The following is a 21153-nucleotide window of genomic DNA, read 5'->3' on the forward strand; positions in this document are numbered from 1 at the left end:
CGAGGTATTATGCAAAATAAAATAAAAATTAGGTGAATAAGAACTAAAGTGTTACCACCAAAACTATTTTCGGCTCCGTAGGAAGAAAAAGGGTGCTACCACCGAGGAATTTGATAGGATGATTGTCATCTTAAGGTCTTTAATTTTAACCAGAAGTCTCGAATTCGAGTTAAGTGAACCACATAATTTTCTTATAAAGAGTGTTTTATTTCCTTAAGTGCCTTGCCAGTGCGGATTCAAATTATCAGTAAATTTTGAATATCGAACAATTAAATAAAAAATAAAAATAAAAAGATGATTCAAATTATCAGTAAATTTTGAATATGGAACAATTAAACAGAAAAAATAATAAAAGACAGTTTTACCTTTTTGAAATAAAGTAGCCATAAGAGTATTATTCACTATGACTAGGAGGGAAGCACATTCTAACTAACAAAATTATTAAAAATTATAAAACATCATAGTTTACTACTGAACATTAATGATAACCTATAGGGTTCAATCAAATTAGTTTCCTATACAATACAGTTAAAACATTGCGTACCTTCTTTTATCATAGAATAATCGGTCCTACCAATTTCTTAATTCTTATATATATGTCTATTATTGAACAAATTTAAGTTGAAAAAAAATTAAGAACGTGTGTTATATTTAATATGATATATTAAGGAAAAAACTTTAATTAAGATGTACGTAAATAAACAAATGAATGTAACTGTCAACCTTGGAAAGGAGGAGTTAAATTTTCTTTCTCATAGTCAATGGATCTGGACACTAATTTATAGTAGTAGCAAGTGTACTTACTTATTTTGTTAAGAATATTTAGTAGCACAATTGTTTACTTGTTAATCCCCCATAAGTTCCATTATTAGTTTGGTTACAAGAAAATCCCCTTAACAACTTCCCAAATTTACAATAATCCAATATTGAATTTAAAAAATACCCCTTCTTCTTTCTATCTCATTGATTGAATTAATATATTATAGTGATTCAAATTTTTAAGTTATAAAATAAAATAAATTTTAAATAGTTTTTAAAAATCGTCCATGGTGACACTTACAAGTAAAAACAAGCCGTGCGTAATGCGTTAAAAATGCATAGTTTTTCAATTAATATATCAACATTGTCTACCCCAATTAACATATTAATTAATACATGGTAGCAAGTGCACTAACTTATATAATTGAACATAATTAGTAGCATCATTATTTGTCTACTTAATCACCCCATTAATTCGGAGAAAAAAAGACCCCCATTGATTCCATTATTAGATTTTTATAACCAAAAAACCAAAAAAGCAAAAAAAAAAAAAAAAAAAAAAAAAAAAAAACTACCTTAACCATTCTCCAAAATTTACAATAATTCGATAATTATTTTTCAGAAGTATCCTTTCTCCTTCCCCTGGATTTATCTCCTCTTTCTATCTCAATTGACTAAATTAATAAATTACCGTGATTCAACTTAAATTATAAAATAAAATAAAATATCAAATAGTTTATAAAGTAGATCATCGACTGTTACACGTAAGAGAGAAAATCGGCAGTAAAAATAAACAATGTGTCTACTGTCTTATCCCAGTTATGATAATATTAAACATAATAGCAAGTATACTAACTTATTTTATTGAGCATAATAATTAGTACCAAGTACCAACCTTATAATTCCTTACTTAATCGCCCATTAATTCCATTATTAGTTTTGTTATCTACCCCCTGTGTCCCAATTTATGTGATACTGTTCCGATTTCGAGAATCAAACTCCTTTACTTTGACCGTGAATTCGGACATACAGTCTTTAAATTTTTTGAAAAATAATTGCTACTCTCTTTGTCCCAATTTATGCTATATAGTTTGACTAGGCACAGAGTTTGGAAAAACTTTTGTAACTTGTTGTCTAAAATAAGTCATGTAAATTTATATGACTGTAAATCATTGCATGAAGGGTAAAAGGGAAATTTGAAGTTATATTGTTTTCTAAATATAGAAATTTATCCTTTTTTTGGGACAAACTAAAACGAAACTTGTATCACATAAATTGGACAGAGGGAGTACATATTTAGAAATCACATAAAAAGTACTATAAATCACAATAATTAATAATTTAAAACATTTAAAGAACATATAAATAAATCGCGATAAAAAAATTTCTTCTCTGACTTTAAAAAAATATCACACATATTGAGACATACTCCCACCGTTCACTTTTACTTGTCCACTATTCCTAAAAGGGAAAAGGGTCAAATTTACCCTCCAAGTATGGTTTATAGTTTAAATTTGCCCTCCGTCAAAGTTTGGGATCAAATTTGCCCTCCAAGTATGGCTTATAGCTTAAGTTTGCCCTCCGTCAAAGTTTGGAATCAAATTTGTCCTCCCGTTAGGATACTTGATAAATTTACCCTTATATGGATGGAAGTCTGACTTGGACTTCACAACACAAAAAGTTAATCACGTTGGATCCACATAGGCTCCACGTAGACTCCCAATCCCAATTCTCTTTTGAAAAAAAAAAGTGCCCCTGCAACATTTGTTTTGTCATAGTGAAGGTTTCTTCATGAACTCTTCAGAGCATTTCTGAGCAGAGGAAAACATTTTTTCTCAGAATACATTCCTAAACGTATACCGAAAGTAAGATCAGAAAAGTTATGATCCTGCAAAAGTGATAACAAGACAACAAAATAAATTTGTGCGCTTAAATTTTGAAAATCCATTTTCGCCTCTTGAATAATCCATTTTTGAGAGCTTCCGACAGGGAGGCGACAATAATGAGTTAAGTTAGCTCCATCGAAGTTCACCTAAGATAGATGTCATGTTCAAGAAAGTTTTATTGGTCAGATAAATTCTATATTTCTGGAGAGAACAACGAATCCTTGGTCGATATTAAACATTTATCTTACATGCCTCCTATTTTATGCATTGCGTGTACTTTGATGCGTTAAAACTCTAGCTTTTCACATTACTACACGTGCCTTAGTGTCGCAATAATGCTAGACGGGTTAAGAGAATCGGGATCGGGAAACGGGTTAAAAGATAATTGGATTTGGGAGTCTACTTGAGCCTACGTGGATCCGACGTGGCTATTTTTTTGTGTCATGAGTCCAAGTCGACTTTCATCCACATAAGGCAAAATTTATCAAGTATCCTAATGGGGAGGGTAAATTTGATCCCAAACTTTGACGAAGAGGACAAATTTGATCCCAAACTTTGACGGAGGGCAAACTTAAACTATAAGCCATACTTGGAGGGTAAATTTGATCCCAAACTTTAACGGAAAGGGCAAATTTGATCCCAAACTTTGACGGAGGGCAAATTTAAACTATAAATCATACTTGGAGGGTAAATTTGACCCTTTTCCCTTCCTAAAATAGATTTTTATTTTTACATGTTATTTTTCACATATCAAGATAAGACAAATTCTTTTTTTCTATTTTATCTTTAACATTAAGTACTCATTCCAAATCATTTTCCAAAACCAATATCATTATATACCAATTAATATGGGCATTGTGATAAAATACATACTTTATTTGTTATTTCTTAAACAGCGTGAAAAGTAAGAAGTGGATAAGTAAAAGTGCACGGAGGAAGTAGGAAGTCATAATAAAAAAATTAAAAAAAAAACATCTTAACAACTTTCCAAATTTAATTTAATTAGTAGTAATAATCTCCCATTCATTTTCCCTACATTTTCTCCCTTTTCTTTCTCCACACTGTCTGAAAACTCCCACCCTATTCGGACCTATTTCTGACCCGAATCCATTTTAGTCAGTTTTCTTCTTGCTCTATGAAGCTTCCACTGTTCTTTCATGGTGTCTCTTTCTGAATATATAATACATAGAGTTAGTAAACAACCCATTTGGATTCCTTAAGCTTAAAGTAACACCCTTTTCTTTCTTTCTTGATTAAACCTTTCTAACTTCCTCACCAAACACTTCCCAACTAACACTTCATTTCTTCAAGATTCTTCAAACCCACTCTTTAAAACTTCAACATCTTCAAACCCTTTCAATTATACTAACAAATGAGCAAACAATCCACTTTTTTTTTTTTTTTTCAATTGATTTACTCTAAAACTTCAAGATCTTGATACCCTTTTGGTTTCTTATCCTTAATAGTAACACCCCATTTTCTTTCTTTGTTCAATCTTTTTTTTCAAGATTCTTGAAACCAACTCTTTAAAACTTGAAGATCTTCAAACCCTTTTGATTATATACCAAGAAATGAGCGACAGTTAATGCTTTATTTCTTCAAGAATCTTAAAAAAAAACCACTCTTTTTTTGTTTTCTATTGTTTTTCTTCATTGATTTACTCTAAAACTTGAAGATCTTGAAACCCTTTTGATTATATACTGTAAAATGAAGCAATTAACGGCTTTACAACAAGGTAGACGGAGTAATAGTTTTAGAGGGTTAGATTCACCTTCAGAAGGGTCAGTAAAGTCACCAGCGACTATTTTCTGGCTTGTGTTACATGGGGTTTGTTGTTTGATAAGTTTGGTACTTGGTTTTAGATTTTCAAGATTGGTTTTCTTCCTTTTGTTCACCAACTCTACTTTTAGTCCCAATGGCGGTGTTTACTCCGCGTCGTCGTTGTTTCATGATCCCGGTGCTGATGTAGGTGTTCAGACGAAAATGATGTCGTTTTCGGGTATGATTAATGTGTTGGATGTTGCATCTGTTGTTACTGCTACAGTTTTCTAGAATAATTAGTTGTTTAGTTATAGGATGAGCCTAATAGTTCATTTAGTGTGGATATGTTGGATGTTGCATCTGTTACTGCTACAGTTGTTTAGTTATAGGAAGAGCCTAATAGTTCATTTAGTATGGATTTATTGAATGTTGCTACAGTTTTCTAGAATAATTAGTTGTTTAGTTATAGGAGAGGGATTTATTGAATGTTGCCTAATAGTTCATTTAGTGTGTGGATATGTTGGATGTTGCATCTGTTACTGCTACAGTTGTTTAGTTATAGGAAGAGCCTAATAGTTCATTTAGTATGGATGTATTGAATGTTGCTACAGTTTTCTAGAATAATTAGTTGTTTAGTTATAGGAGGAGCCTAATAGTTCATTTAGTATGGATATGTTGGATGTTGCATCTGTTACTGCTATAGTTTTGTAGAATAATTTAGTTGTTTACTACTTCGTTTATGTGCCTATATAAAGGCTTATGATTAATAAAATTCATATGAGACAGTTTTTCATTCATTTTTCTAACTTGGTGTTTGCATCTCTCCAAAAATCAAAACAGGTGGTCAGGGGAATAACACGGCGGCTACGGTGTCGAGTAGCCGGGTGGTAGTAGGGCGGCACGGGATATTAATCCGACCATGGCCCCACCCGAACGCGAGTGAAGTAATGCAGGCTCATAAGATAATGGAGATAGTTCAAAGGGAACAGAGATTACAATATGGTGTTAAGAGTCCAAGGACTGTAATTGCTGTAACTCCAACATATGTGAGAACTTTTCAGACTTTGCATCTTACTGGTGTGATGCATTCTTTAATGAATGTGCCTTACGATGTTGTGTGGATTGTGGTGGAAGCTGGAGGAGCCACTAATGAGACCGCATCGCTGATAGAGAAATCAGGTCTGAAGACTATTCACATTGGATTACGTGAGAAGATGCCTATTCTGTGGGAAGATCGTCATAAAATGGAGGCAAAAATGAGACTTCGAGCTTTGAGGTATAGAAGTTTGTTTCTAAGAGCTATTTACTTTAACACCTGTATTGTATTTTTTATGTATGTGGTAGAGAAGAATAGTGCTTGGTATCAATACAGACTTGGGCAAAGATAGGGCAAAATGGAAGAAAAAGATCCATATAGGTGCTAGCTACTAGTTGAGGATAGGTTTTAGACTCGTATGGAACTTATATATATATATATATTCTATATATAAATGTATTTTCACTTTTATTTTATTTTATTTTTAAATATTATGATGATGATATGATATGAGCTTAAATGAAGAGATGAGGATTCATATAGCTGACCCCAACTTGTTTGGGATTGAGGCATAGATGTTGTTGGTAGAGAAGAATTTTAATGATTTAGAAATTGAACATGATAGTGTGGTTTGTGTTTGTGTGATGGAACAGATATGTGAGAGAAGAGAAGTTGGACGGGGTGGTGATATTTGGTGATGATAGTAATATGCATAGTTTAGAGATTTTTGATGAGATCCAAAAAGTGAAATGGATTGGCGCTCTGTCAGTGGGCATTCTTGCTCATTCGGGTGGTGCGGAGGAGGAGATATCAACAGTTCAGAAAGAGGAAGATAGGAATTTGCAAATGCCAGTTCAAGGTCCAGCTTGTAATTCATCAGATCATTTTGTTGGTTGGCACACCTTTGATTCGTCTCCATTTGTGGAAAAGAGTGCCAGATACATTGGTGACAGGGCAGTTGTGTTGCCAAGGAAGCTTGAGTGGGCTGGCTTTGTGTTGAATTCTAGGTTAGTATGGAAAGATGCTGAAGATAAGCCTGAATGGGTTAAGGATTTGGATGATGTAATGAGGGAGAGGGAGGATGTTGAGAACCCTTTATCTTTGCTGAAGGATCCTTCAATGGTGGAGCCTCTCGGAAGTTGTGGGCGCAAAATTATGCTGTGGTGGCTACGTGTTGAAGCACGGGCAGACAGCAAATTCCCTGCCAGGTTAGTTCTATAGTAGTATAAAATTTGTTTTGCATGTTCTTAGCATTAAAATATGTTTGTTGTTTTTACCTAACATTCTATATCATTCTTTTCTATTTCCTTGATCTCCTAAGCAAAATCGTAATTGTGTTTATTTCATGATTGTCATCGGTTCTTAAAACATGATAGATCCTCTTATAGTGCCATATCTCTCTTTTTCTCAAGTCCAGAGCCATGGAACAACGGTAGAAATGAGATTGATATCAGAGTTCTCAATAAAGTTGGGAACTAATAGTAAAAGGAAGATCTTATATGAAGAAAGTAGCACCACGTAAGATTTTTGGTATTCCTTCAGTTCCCTTTGTCTTTTTCTTTTGATAAGGATCAAGAGTCCATGTTGTATTTATCCTGTACCAACATACAGTGTTGTCAAAGGCGCGCTTAAGCCCTGAAGCGAGGCTCAAAACATGTTGAGCGCTTCGCCTCGCTTTATTTGCGCTTCAGTGTCATCAACAAGGCTCTAAGACATACTTTTCCTTGACAATGAGCCTCTCTTGAAGAGGTGACACTAGATAATTGATATTTCACTTTATCGTAATGTTTTGACAATTTTCTTATCCATATATTTGTTTTTCATGCTTATTATTAGTAGTCTTGGACTAAACATATATATATTTGTATTTTTTCACCATTGATCCTTTTTTCATTGAAGCCCACGCTTTATTTGCGCTTTGCGCTTAAAGCCCCAGCTGAGCTTAGAGCTTTTTTGTGCTTTTCGCTTTTAATAACACTGCCAACTTAGTAACAGTCTACCAGATTGCTGTTATTAATATAAAATACTTTACAGTTTCAAAAAAAAAAAAAAGTTAAGGGTGAAAAGTCTTTTTATTAATGATGGTGCACGAAGACTGTCCAAGATGAATTCAAAAGGACCATAAGTCAGTCTACAAAAGTCAATCCGTCTATAAGAATCCAACTGCCAGAGTTGTCGATCTGGCACAATTGTGTGGGCGTGAGTACGCATTGGATTTAGTTAATTCATCTAAGATATGCTGTCTACAACTACCTTTGTGCATTGATATATAAAACTTGTTACCCTCTCAAAGAAGAACATGGTGCCTACAACTTTGGCCAAGAAGCATAGATTGGTTGATTTGTAGTTTCTATTCTCTGGCTTATAAAAAGTATTGTTGTCCCAAAAAGAATGATACATTTCTATAGTTAGAAATAATTTTATAGTTAGAAATAATTTAACTTAAATATTCTGGGTTGAGAGCATAAATGGAGAAACATGGTCAGTAAGGATCCATATAGCCGACCCGAACTTGTTTGTGACTGAGGCATAGTTGTTGCTATACTTATCAAATGGATTTATAGGTCATATAAGATACTGAAAACTTATGAGATATACTTCTAGAACAAAATATTAGTATTAAATACATGTGTGTTATTTATACATTTATTAGCCATATCTCAATGCTAGTATACGTACTCCAATCTGGGGGGAGGGAGGGAGTAAAGATGGTTGGGTAGCTTTCTTCATGGTCCTCAGGCGGTCTGTCTTCCCAAAATCTGATTCTGCTTCCATCTACCTCCCAAAACAGAGCATTTGAAAGGGTATTCCGTCCCAGTTAAATCAGTTTCCACGAAGAGCATCCATATGGTCTATTCTCAGTATCTGTAATCCATCCTCCACTAACCTGCCCATATTTGCTATCAGTCCCAAAAAGAATGACACATTTCCTTATTTGGCAACAATTTAACTTTAAACTTTACCTTTTACGCTTAACAAGATGATTTAAAATCACACTAATATGTTTGACATGTTTTAAGCCACAAGATTCAAAAGTCTTCCTTTATTTTTTAAACTCCGTGCCCATTAAAACTACATCACATAAATTGGGACGGGGGGAGTAATAGTTACTTTTCCCATAGTCTCCTTTCTCATTATTACATCTCCAAAGTCACTTTCAAGTAAGGCTTATATCCGGCAAAACCGCATTTAGAGTGAGGCTTTAGTGAAAAAAGGGATAGATCTGATCCCCCAACTGCTTCCATAGCTATAGGGTTACTCAGTTTGGTCACTTGGGTTACTTGCTCGTGGTAAAATCTGGTTAAGGATAATAGTTTTGGTTGCCAGTAGGGATGTCTTTGTATGTCTTCATGTTGCCATGGAGCTCCAGAGGGTGGAGGAATCAGCAATATCTTCTGTGAATACCCGAAGAATGGGTTATTTTCTTATTGGAAGTTCGTGATTCATGATAGTTGGTGTTTTCTTAGTTAGTGCAACCGTTTTACTCTTTCCGAAACACACTTACTCTAAATGCAAGAATTAAAATTAATACAAACATGTGACTTTTCTTCCCTGTAATTGTTGATCCGTTGTTAGGGAAATGCAGTGGATAGCTGTTAGAGAATTGATTCAGTTTTGATCTCACTGTGCTAGAAATCAAATTTGAAGATGGGAGAAAAAGGTGATGAAAATTGATGGAAGTGGGGTCTTGAGTTAGTTCTCGTTATGAATAATTTCTACCTTCCACTTAGAAATGATTTAGGATGGTCAATGGATTTTTATTTTTTCTCCATTGGTATCATAGTGGCATGATATCTTAAAGTCTGATGACATATCTTGTGCAGACTGTTGTTTATACATATATAGTCTTAGTTTGCTTATGTAATTGGACTTGGTTTGACTAAAATGAAGCTTGGCTTGATTATATATTTAACAGTGGGGAGGCGGGTTTATTTAGGCATAAATGTAGTTGCACCTATTTCTGGAGCGGAGGCCTCTGACAATCTCAGCTCTACTTATGGTTTTTGGCATTGAATTGATTATGTTGCTCATAGTTCCATCTGTATAATATAATTAATTCAGTTTGAGTTAGACTATTAAGTTTATAGGTGGTTGATTTTGCCTTAAAAAGCTTAATTCCGAGAAAGATGAAAGAGGTGTGAGTTGCATTTTTAGGTATCTGTAATTGTTATTTCTTGCACATTTATCATTTGGTAGTCCCAACCCCTACATGCTTGGTCTCTTCCTGATCTACTTTTTCTTTGAGTAAGAAGATGAATCACATCTGGAAGGAAATCTTCATAGACGTTGAACTATGTTTTCATTTAATTTTTTTTATTTTTTAGACTTGAGCTCATTCTTTCAGAAAAATGCCAGCGATGAAGTCATTTGCTGCATATTAGAATAATACGGCTAATGTGTTGGTGCTATCAAGTATTCAGCGCCAACTTTGCCAATAAGAGACCAGAATAATATTTCTATTATGAAGTATCAAATATGACATAATGTGTTGATTGTTACTGTGCATGTGGTTCTATTATAGAGCTCATTTACTAGACAAATTGGTCACTTTCGCTCGAATGCAATATCACTAATTCCTATCCGAAATGCAGATGGATCATTGACCCGCCACTGGATGTGACTGTCCCAGCAAAACGCACACCATGGCCAGATTCTCCTCCGGAGCTCCCTTCGGGTGAAAAGTTGGTCACTATGCAAGAGCACACCGAGAAGCGCCCACCAAAAACACGATCAAGAAAACGTAGTTCTCGGGGAAAGAGGAAGCATGTAGCAAAGAACGTGGACGACCGTCGTTCAACCAGGCAATCAATGGAGAACTAGTAATAATCATCTGTGAATTCAGCAAGTTTGAAGACCGCATTACTATCCTGTGTCTCGTAAATAGGAGAAGGCATTTCTTACAATAGCAATTGAAATACATACTACCTGCCCTTTATTCAATTATATCTTTGTATTCTTTTCCACTTCTTTTTTCCCCATATCTCTTCACCGGTTTCTTTTCTGTCCTATTTTTGGTCTTTAGCCTTTTGTGTAATTGAATTGATGATCAGTTAGAAGGGTGTTGTTGCTGTTGTCACTGTTACCAGACTCCTTTTTGGCCAAAGGTTGTATTTGTGGCTTGGAGTTTATATATGTAATGACAACATCTAGAGATGAGAAAGTTTATGCTCAAATCTTGTTTTTTATTTTTCAAAATAGTGTTTCATGCCTCCAACGGGAATCTATGGTACCTATTCTCTATAAATTCCAAGGGTTGAAGTTGTTGGGATTGAAATTCCCAGGTTTGAAGGTGTCATGCAGATGCTAACAAAGCAAGCCTTGAATGACCTATAAATAGAGGCAGTTTTTTGGGTTCGGAATTTTAGTTCTTTTAAGTTATTGAATTTTATATTTAATAAATTGCACATAAGTCACTGGATTTTTTAAAGACAAATGCAGGGTTGGACCAAAGTTATTGGGTTTAACTGAACTTATAAGCTATAAGACGATCCAAGAAAAATATACTAAACGCCACACGATAAAGTACTATTTATTTACTAATACAAAAGAGAGTATAAAAATATTAAGAGAAATTCCTCCTCCTGCTCAAGACACCCAATGCCTAACCACTACATTGTAGATGTTATTGTTGTAAAGTGAAAGGAGAGATCTTCAAAAGTCCAAAACCTTTTCTTTCGAAAAAGAAAAAGTAGTAAGTCATTTGATGATTTACAAACTCAATACTAGTCTAGCAGAAACCTTTCACTCCTGGAGTGCTCATCTCGATCAAGGCAAAGGTCCATACAAACACTCTCTTACATACGGACATAATAAGCTGTTTTTTTATGTAATGAACATAAACATTTACATATGAACTGGTTGGAAACCGAGGTCTATAGATTTATTCACAGCATCGAGCACGAGTTGAGTGAGTCTGCTAGTACGAGGCCATTTGCTCTCCGGTTTGCTTTTCAACACTTCAATAGCCTTAACCAAGCTAGCAAATTCTTGAATCATAAAAGCCTCTTGTGGCAACTCAGAACTTACTTCAACTACCTGAGATTTCACATTCCATCCGATATGAAGATCCACAAACTTAGCACCAGAAGTGAAGTTGAACGAAGCAGAATCCTCATCAAATGGGATAATAAAGTCATAGAGATAACACGTCCCGTTAGAGCCATAAATTTTCAAGTCCATTGTCTCGTGTGAAACAAACGAGCAATAAAATGTAGCAACAGTTTCCTCTTTTTCCCAATATAAAGAGGCACTACATGTCAAGATAACTCCAGCTGAGTTTCTTGCTACATTAGGCAGTGCAGTTACAGTTGTTGGCAGATTTTGGTTCATGGCCCACAATATCCCCCCAATGCAGTACCAGCCTGCGTCTCCTAGTGCCCCGAGGGCATCCAAGTCTGGCTTTACTCTGATGTTATTTTCAAGAAATTCTTGGCCCGGTGAATATGATGATGAGCTGTGGATCTTACCCAAAAAAAAAGAAGGCACTTGTATAGGTTAGTTTAGATAATCATCAATAACATTTTTGGAACAAAACCTAAACACAAAAGGATTTTATAGAATAATGAATGAAGCTGCATATCCTTATTTTATAGAAGCATATATCAGACTATCTGGAATGCCATTGACCCCTTAATTTTCAAGCTACATAAAAGTGAAAATGCATAACGAAATGGTGCTCTGGAATAAACTGGTAATAGCACGAAACTAAACCTCCATAAACTAAGAACAGAGCTATTGTAAATTCCACAATTTGGTCATATCCTGGCATGGCTAGATGTTTATCTAGAGTGCAATCACAATTAGGTATCATAGTATTGTCTGATCCATAAGGATAGGAAGAAACCGCTTCATGATCAACAAAAGCAATAGTCATAAAAGGCCGTCGCCTTTGTAAATATATAAGGAACTTTAAGCCACTGTGGTAAATAAGGTAATGGACCATAGAGTCAGTTCAAATTTATGGAACCTAAATTAAACCATAACCTTCTCCAGATAAATGTACTAAACATCTAAAGTACAAAGGGGCTCTTGAAATACTAGTGACATTTCTAAACCAGACTAAATTCTTTTCCCTTTTAATATGCTGAACATCAGTCCTCTGGATCATCAAACTATCAAAAAGATGGGATGAACAAAGGACAATGGTAAAAAATAAATTCTATACTCAAAATATTATAATTTTTCCTTTCTTTATACTTTGGATCATTCATACTCTTATCATAACTAACTCATTTCGTATTTGTCCTTGATCCTAATGGAGATCCAACCTAGAGTATAAGGAAGGGTAACTCTAAACCATCAATAGTACAAAGGTAAATTTGGACCTTTCCTTCAAATTGTTTTGACACATCCAAGCCACCCAATCCACACCCATAGTGGAACTCCATTATGAGATTTCTGCTAACAACAACGATATAAATGGCCTCAAAGTATAACATACCATAAAATTAAGATATTGTATAATGGAGGGTTAAAGTTTGAACCTTTTTCCCAGGAATTAAAGCACCCTCTACCTAAATACTCGACTTTTGCCTGTGACAAGGTCTGAATCTGTGACGTGCGCCTAAACACACATCACAAGCTAAGCTCTTACCACTAGTCCAAATACCCCCAAATAGGACAAAATTTGCTAACGATAAGGATATGAATAACTCTCAAGTATAACAGAGGTAAAACTAAGATATAGCATAATTCTAAATTTGAACATTTTACTATGACTAAAGTACTAAAACTTACTGCTTTGACTTGTCCAAATAGCTTAGGATCACTAAGCAACTCCTTTAATTTACCAGTTCTTGGATGATGATACCACATACTAGCATCCATAAACTGAACCCCATTTTTCTCACAAGCATCAAGAATCTTATCCAACTCAGTTACATTCAAAGCAGTTGGTTTTTCCAACAACAAATGCTTCTTTTTTTCAGCAGCTAAAATTGCCCAATGAAGGTGAAAACTAGTAGGTAAAGGCATATACACTGCATCAACAAAAGGGTCATCAAGAATTTCATTATAACTTCCATAAATCTTTAAAGAATCTGATAATAAATTGTTCTTGATTGCAAAGTTCTTGGCTTTTTCAATTGAACGACTTGATATAGCATAAAGTGTTGAATTTGGAGATAAATTAATGGCTCTTGATACTTTTCTTGCAATCTCTGCACATCCTATGATGCCAAAACGAACTGGTTTTTCATCTTTAGACATTTTAATTTGCTGCTGCTACTAATTTTATTCTTTTTTGGTTGATGAAATTTGAGTAAAAGTATAGTTGGGTATTAAAGGTTAATGAACTGGTGATATAGAATAAACTAGGTGGCATAGCCTACAGCCACATGTACCAAACTAAAATACTCTCTCCGTTCCAAAATGTCACCTCAGCCAAAGGTGAGTGAACTGGTGAAATAGAGAAAATTTCTCTAGGTGGCATAGGCTACAGCAACATGTACCAAACTAAAATACTCTCTCCGTTCCAAAATGTCACCTCAGCAAAAAAATATTATCCCAAAATAATTGTTATTTTAGGAATTCAAAAAAAAAAATTGACAAGTATTTTCGACCAGCAAATTTTCTGTGTGTCATACATAATAACATTACAAATTTCGGTAAAGAATGATATCACAGATCCGTGTAACCATAGCAAGACAACCGGCATTGCTTCGAGGCCAAACAAAAAGGTGGATGTCCCTATCCATGGTCACATGATTTTCACATGCTGCCCAATATATATACAACATGTTCCAATGCTTAACCTATCATTTGCAAGATCAAAAAATCATATTCTCTCAAGTGTAGCCGTCACTGCTCTCTAGGTGCTCTCAAGAATAAAGCTTCATCAAACTCAAGGACCACATCTAGAGCTGTCAATATGGCTGGCAACATGGAGCCGCCCAACCCAACCCTTTATTTTAAGTAGGGTTGGCCAAGATTTCTTTTTACCATATAGGTCGAGGGGCTCAAAAGTCATTTTTCTGACCCGCCTACCATGGTTGGGCACGAATAGCGCCCCTCGAGGCCAAAAAGAATAATAAATTAATTAATTTTTAAAAAAATATAAGTAAATTAAACAAAAAGATAAAAAATAATGAGAAAAAAGAATGTAATTACTACTAAGTAGTAATAAAGCTCACCTTTCTTATGCTTGCATGGTATAATGGCGCTGTATTTCGAGGCCGAAAAGAATAATAAATTAATTAATTTAAAAAAAAAATATAAGTAAATTAAACAAAAAGATAAAAAGTAATGAGAAAAAAGAATGTAATTACTACTTAGTAGTTATTAGAAACTGGAGTAATACTTTTTAGTCTTAGAATTTATATTATGTTTAATTTTTTTTTAATGTGATCTGAATTATTGATTAAAAATAATAATTTATATTTATTCTCTTGAATTTTTTCTTCTATGCTCTGAATTTGCGCAAGAATGGGCGGTAGAAGATTCCATTTCATATGGCAAAAGTTTCTTCTATTTCATATTGCAAAAGTTTCATGTTCAAATTGTACCAAAAATCACTTAGAAAATGTTATTTGAATTTAAAAACTTAAAGCGGTTTGGCTCCCCCCCCCTGTATGCCACTTGCAGAAATTTGGGCCACCATTTACGTGCGTCCTTCAACTAAAATGGGCACTGGCTCTACCGTTATTTAATTCTTTGGCCCTTTAGGGTCAGGTTGAAATTTGAGCCACCATTTTGACACCTGTACATCCTAACAATTGAAGATGTCTTAAGTCCTAGGTTTTTTAACTCTTTGTCATTTCGTTCTTTAGTTGTAATCCTAAACTACTTTCGAGAAGTGTTATTGTAGGATGGTTTCAACCGTTGTTACTTTGTTTTCTTGGCTATAGCTAGTCAAGGTGTGTTTGAGTGCTTGACTATAGTTAGTCAAGGTTAGTTGGTTGCTTAGCTAGAGTTAGCCAAGAGTTGTAGCTTACAATAGAGGTATTGTAAGAGGTGAGGGATTAAGAGTTTAATTCCTAGGTTGCAAGAGTTTGTAATCTGAAAGTTGCTCAGTTTAGTGAAGTTGAAACCCTACTCCGGTGGGTCGTGAGTTTTATTCCCTTGAGCCAAGAAGTTTTCCACGTAAATATCTTGTCTTATTTACTTACTGTTTGTTTACTTGAGGGAACAGATAGAGAACCTGGTTCTTTATACTATCTAGTGGACTCTTAGTTTTTATCAATTGAGAAATAAGTAGTTTTGGGGAATTCTGGTCATTCTTGGCATGATTGAGATACTTCATCTTAAAGTAAGGCTTGGAGATCAATGTTTCCCAAAATTCTGGAACACATTTGAATGGAAGAAGAGACCGCATATGTAACCTGTTGAGGATGTCCATAAGTATTTCCTCTTGGAAATGAGTCGCCATGGTCTAGATAGAAAAGAAAATGTGATCAGACAATTTTTCTAAGGTATTCAAATACTCATTAAACAATATCAACCTGGAAAATTTCATGATTTCATCAAACAATTATTTACTAACAAATAACAAATTAGAAAATTTCAAGTGGATGAAAATGAAATTACTTGTCAATTGGCAGTCGCACCATGTAAGCAACAGACGAGTGAAGTACTTTAAGAATTTCCAACATGTTTGATGCCTTAGCAATGGTTGTGGTGTCTAGTTTGACAAAATAACTCAGTGAATGGATAAATTGGCGTCGGAATAAAAGGCATATATTCGATGTCTCACATTGTTTTCTAGCGATGACACGAGTTATATGATTGAAACCACTGATGCTTGGTAATGATTTGTCGACTTTGTGTTTGGTTTTTTGTCTCACTGGGGCAGATGTGCTCTAAATTACAGAGATATCATGCATTATTCAATTCTCCCTATTTACCCCCAAACACCGCATAATTATTTAGCTAAATTTTCCTATTAGGGTCTAAAACACAACAATTTAAAGTAAAATTAAGCACAGGAAAACACCTTCTAGTCATAGTAATAGAATCTAAGTTCAACAAACAAAAGAATTAACCTGATCAATGAAATTCATCAGCTTTGTATTATTATTTGATAGCTTCACAACTCTTTCCCCTGCAATCTATATATAATATAAATATAAAGGCATAGCAAAGGATGCGACACCTCTCAATTCCTATTTATCTTTTTTCTCCATTTTTTGACCTTTTTCCCTTCATTTATCTATTTATTTTATTTTTAATACCCAAAAAAGTCTTTAATTCAATTAATCAACTTTTCACCACCCAGTATAATTGTCTTCTTTATTAGATATCTTAATATGTATTTATGTGTTGTTACACCTTTTCCCTTCCCCACGTTATGAGCAGAAAACGCAGGATTTGCTTCTAGGAAATTAAGGAGTCCAACATTACTTGAGTGGAAAAGATTAAATCAAATGAGGAATGTTGAGAGTGCAGTTTCATTATCAAACACCAGCCACAAGGTAAATTTCACGTTTGCTTGTCAAATCCTACTATATATGATCAAAAACACGTACTGTATCAAGTTTATCTTGAAATAATTTGCATCAACTAAGGATTGGTGATTGTTTAGCAGCAATCTGTCTATTAAAACAATTTTTCTTAATTTAGCAAAAGGCTTAATGCATATCTCTTTATCACACATTCCTTTTTTTTTATTTTTTGAAACGTTTTTTTAAGTTTGTTGTTCCTATTAACCCCCTAAACGCCAGGTAAGTGTCTATCAAATCATTTTTTATTTATCTTTTTTTTTAATAATGTTTATATCTTACAATGTAGCAACTTTTAATGCTAATATATATTCTAATTTAATTATGCTATTTTTTAGCTAAGATTAATGTGTTGTTTGAGAGGAAAAAAAGGAAGCTCTTAATGAAACTTGATTACGTGCGTTGATTGTCCGTCCACTTCAAACACTCAAAATGGACACATCCATGAGGGTTGAGAATAGCTAATTCACGTTTAAAATATTACTTTATCTTCATTACCACAATTTATTTTTTTTTCTAATAAAAATCATGAGTTAGAATGTTTGATGTACCACTGTTATGTTTTTGGAGATTCATTTTCAATGAAACAACAAGGTTTCAAATTAATGTTGTCTTTCTTTTTTTGTTTTATTTCTTTAAGCCTTAGCAAAATCTCCTTTCTCTTATGATTCCATTTCTTTTACAGTTTATAATTTTTGAAACGTTTTTTTTTAAGTTTGTCGTTCCTTTAATTTGACGCCAGGTTAGTCCTTTTGAAATCATTTTTTATTTATCTTTTTTTTTAATAATGTTTTTGGCTTACAAAATTATTACTTTGAATGTAATTATATTCTATTTACTTTATTTTTACTTTTTTGGTAATTCATTAATGTGTTGTTTTGGCCTTTGTCAGCTTCTAAATTAAGATTGACTAAGTTAAACTCCTTTTTCTTTCATTGTCCGTCCACTTCAAACACTCAAAATGGATCTTCACAGGGGGTTGATGATGGAAGCCATACTGCCTATGGTACAATATTTCTCATAGTTATTGGTTGTTAATGCCCCAAAGAAATATGACACAGTCTAATAAACATTAGAAGCCAGCCAAAGAATAAGCAAATAAGTTATCTTTTTAGTCTTTTAGAATTTTTATAGTAGTTATACATTTTCATGAGCACATAGTGTTAATATTTTTTAATGTGAATGAATAAATATGGCAATGTGTGGTAGAGTGGTAGCAATGAAATCACACGAGAATGTTTTCAAATGGTTGGTTGTAAAATTAATTATCAAATCTGTGTAAATTATCACAAAATAGATGTGATCCATATACAAATTAATTTTTACATAAGCAATTCATGAGAGAGAAAAATGAGGATTTTGCAAGAAAAAAAAAGGATACAATAGGGGAGTTGTTTCACTAGAGAAGAATAAGAAAGAGACTAGGATTGTATAGAAAGAATTCTCCTCTCAATTTAAAGGAAGTGGGGTATGATGAAATGCTAGGAAGTTATCTAGAAAAAGAAGCACACATTTTAAGCTTTTGTATAAAATTTGGGAAGCAAATGAAGCAAGGGAATATAACAAGATATAAATCTATATATAATATAAAGCTAGGCATAGACAAGGTGATGTGGCACCTCTCTATGGCCACATTGCTATTTATCTTTTTTCTCTTTTTTTTGCCCTTTTTTCATTTTTTAACATAATTTTGATTAACAAAAACCTCATAATAAAGGCAAATGATCAAGTAAATAGCCCTTAAAATAATCTGCCCACGTATTGCAATAAAACCCAATTAACAATCGGCGCACGTATTGCAATAAAACACAATTAACTATCTGATTCATCCCACGTAGAAGAAACAATTAGTGATACATTAAATCTATTTGCAATAAAGTCTAAACCGTTTTCCCCCAGTAATATTTATGAAGAAATTATATCTAATTTTATTACCACCTCACGCTGACAGCAAGCTGGGCCTTGGTCTATTTAGTGAGCATGTCTATTGATTTTTGTTTACATCAGATTGTTCTAACCACATGAGGTCTTTTGTTGTAGCTATACAACAATTTTGACGCTTTGCTGCTTATCATGGGTGGCTATGCCCTCTAACTGTGTACCTAATATAAAAAAACTGAGAATGCAGAAAATATAACTTTTCTGTCATCTTCGTCTTACTTTTCTGCAACTATTGTGGAATATTTCATGTGGTTTGACTGAGTTGTATTCATTTGCTTTTATTTCTTTCCGTTTTCATTGCTTTTGCACATTATTGTCGGTTACTTTAATTTTTTGATAAATTTTTAGAAGAGCGTCGAGCAAACAACATATTAGCTCTCATTTGTTCTTCTATTAAATTTATTTTTCATGTGATTTTTAAGACTTGACAACTATTATTGAATTTTAGCTCTCATTTGTTCTTCTCTTATATTTATTTTCGTGTGATTTTTAAAACTTGACAACTATTATTGAATTGGCGGAGGTCCGCACAAGCGGTGGAACATGTGATTTAATTCGATGCGAAGTGAAATATCTTACCGAGTCGATCCACTAAAATCTTGAGCAAGGTGTATAGAATCAGATCCCAAAAATAGTGAGTGTTGTCTTTCTTATGAAAAAAAGTCATTATTATTTTACTTGAATAAATACTTTGATGCATGAGATATTTTAGTTTTGTGGTTTTAGATAGAATTTGTTTATTTTTAATGAGTTTTTTCCTTTTTATTTTTTTGCTATTTACTTTTTGTGTAAAAGCCTCTAAGTATACTGTCAAAGTTTTTCCCGACAAGGTAATAAAAATGAGTTTTCAAATTAAATCGTAAATGCCTTGTAGAAATCAATTTATATGTTCAATTGCTTTTTAAGAATACGAAAGCTTTTGTAATTTTTATTTTCAATTCTCCTTGCCATTTTGTTTGAGGAGTTCGAAAATATATAGAGGGACACAATACAATATGTGTGTGTGTGTAAGAATTCGGATAAAAACAATTAGTTTCCTACAAAAAGGAAATTTAGTTAAGCATACATTAAAATTTTCTAAAATTTTTGGTGCTCAATTTTTGTAAATTTTACTAAAAATCGTACTGACTACTGATAAAAAATACCATGCATCATATTTGTTCCTCTGAAGTATGAATTATTTTAAGGCGAGATATTTCAAGAAAATCATACGAGAGAGACGCTAAACCAATTTTTTTTTTAATCAATAAGTACGAAAATATTCTACAGGAATTAAATGTGAGAGGACTAATTTAGTTAACTTTTATTGAATTGTGCCTTAAGAAATCTGTCTTTACAAAAACAAAGTGTTCTTTTTTGTAAAGTGTTAGTACTATAAAAAAAAAATTGTCACCTATATTGTTTAAATTTATGAAAAAGATTAGCTTGTGCACCCGCGCGATGCTCGGTCAAATTCACTAGTTATAACATATTACAAGAACATGGTCATTTGATTCCCAAAATAAAAAGGTGCTCTAGAGGATTTAAAGCAAACCAAAGAAAAAATTCATTTCACTATATATAACAATATTAGGAATAGTAAAGGTGATGTGATACCTCAATTTCACCAAGCAACACAATTATCTTTATTCTTCTTTTGTGGCCTTTTCTCTATTTTTTTCTTATTTACGTGATGTAAAAAAAAGCTCAAAAATCACTCCTTTAACACTCTTAATTATGCTAAATAACTATGTTAAAAAACTAAAAAAATAATTTCGTTAACTCTCTTAATTATTATAAGAGTTTCCGAACTCCCTCATTTGGTTCTCCTAATTACACATCTATGTTCAGAGTGTTGACGAAGGTCAGATTTTTCTTTCTAATAACGTAAATGAGGTATAAATATGGATAATAAATTGTATTTCTCTCTTTTATTGCACTAACTACACTGCTTATTGCAATATTTATCAAATGGTGACATTAATTATTTAACAATATATTTTAATCTTTGTTTATAACCGCGCGAAGCGCGGACAAGTACACCAGTTAAAAATTATAGTCAGCCCAAATAGCGGAGGCAAAAAATAGATACCTTTGCGGATTTGATTAGGAGACACTAATTTCTTCCTTGGTTGGTGATTTTTCTTTTGAGTCATCTTTGGAGTTTTTTCTCTCTATTGCTTTGATTGAAAAAATTCGCCTTTGGTGTTCGTCTTTGAAGCTTCAATTTGAAAGTTAGGGTTATTTATATTGTGTGCCGTTCGGGTTACCTGTGCATCTATTGCTGATTTATACGAAGGTTGTTTTCTAGGCCATCCTTTAAATTTTGTTCCTATTTTTTAAAATTGTGCAAATA

At 33.4% G+C, this 21153-nt stretch overlaps 2 protein-coding genes across 2 annotated transcripts; one reads left to right on the top strand and one right to left on the bottom strand.

Annotated features, from left to right (window-relative positions):
- The first annotated feature begins 3684 nt into the window (after positions 1-3684).
- Positions 3685-10616, top strand: LOC132058838 (beta-1,4-xylosyltransferase IRX14-like). Its single transcript, XM_059451210.1, has 4 exons — positions 3685-4644; positions 5247-5682; positions 6096-6650; positions 10035-10616. The coding sequence occupies exons 1-4, from the start codon at positions 4353-4355 to the stop codon at positions 10261-10263; spliced, it is 1512 nt and encodes a 503-aa protein (XP_059307193.1). The 5' UTR covers positions 3685-4352; the 3' UTR covers positions 10264-10616.
- A 477-nt stretch (positions 10617-11093) lies between these two features.
- LOC132058839 (uncharacterized oxidoreductase At4g09670-like) lies at positions 11094-13765 on the bottom strand. The gene is made up of 2 exons (XM_059451211.1): positions 13180-13765; positions 11094-11904 (listed from the first exon to the last, which is right to left on the bottom strand). Exons 1-2 carry the CDS (start codon positions 13648-13650, stop codon positions 11287-11289), a joined length of 1089 nt encoding a protein of 362 aa, XP_059307194.1. The 5' UTR covers positions 13651-13765; the 3' UTR covers positions 11094-11286.
- Between the last annotated feature and the right edge of the window lie 7388 nt (positions 13766-21153).

Source organism: Lycium ferocissimum, chromosome 6, assembly GCF_029784015.1.
Source record: "Lycium ferocissimum isolate CSIRO_LF1 chromosome 6, AGI_CSIRO_Lferr_CH_V1, whole genome shotgun sequence".
In the NCBI taxonomy this organism is placed as follows: Eukaryota; Viridiplantae; Streptophyta; class Magnoliopsida; order Solanales; family Solanaceae; genus Lycium; species Lycium ferocissimum.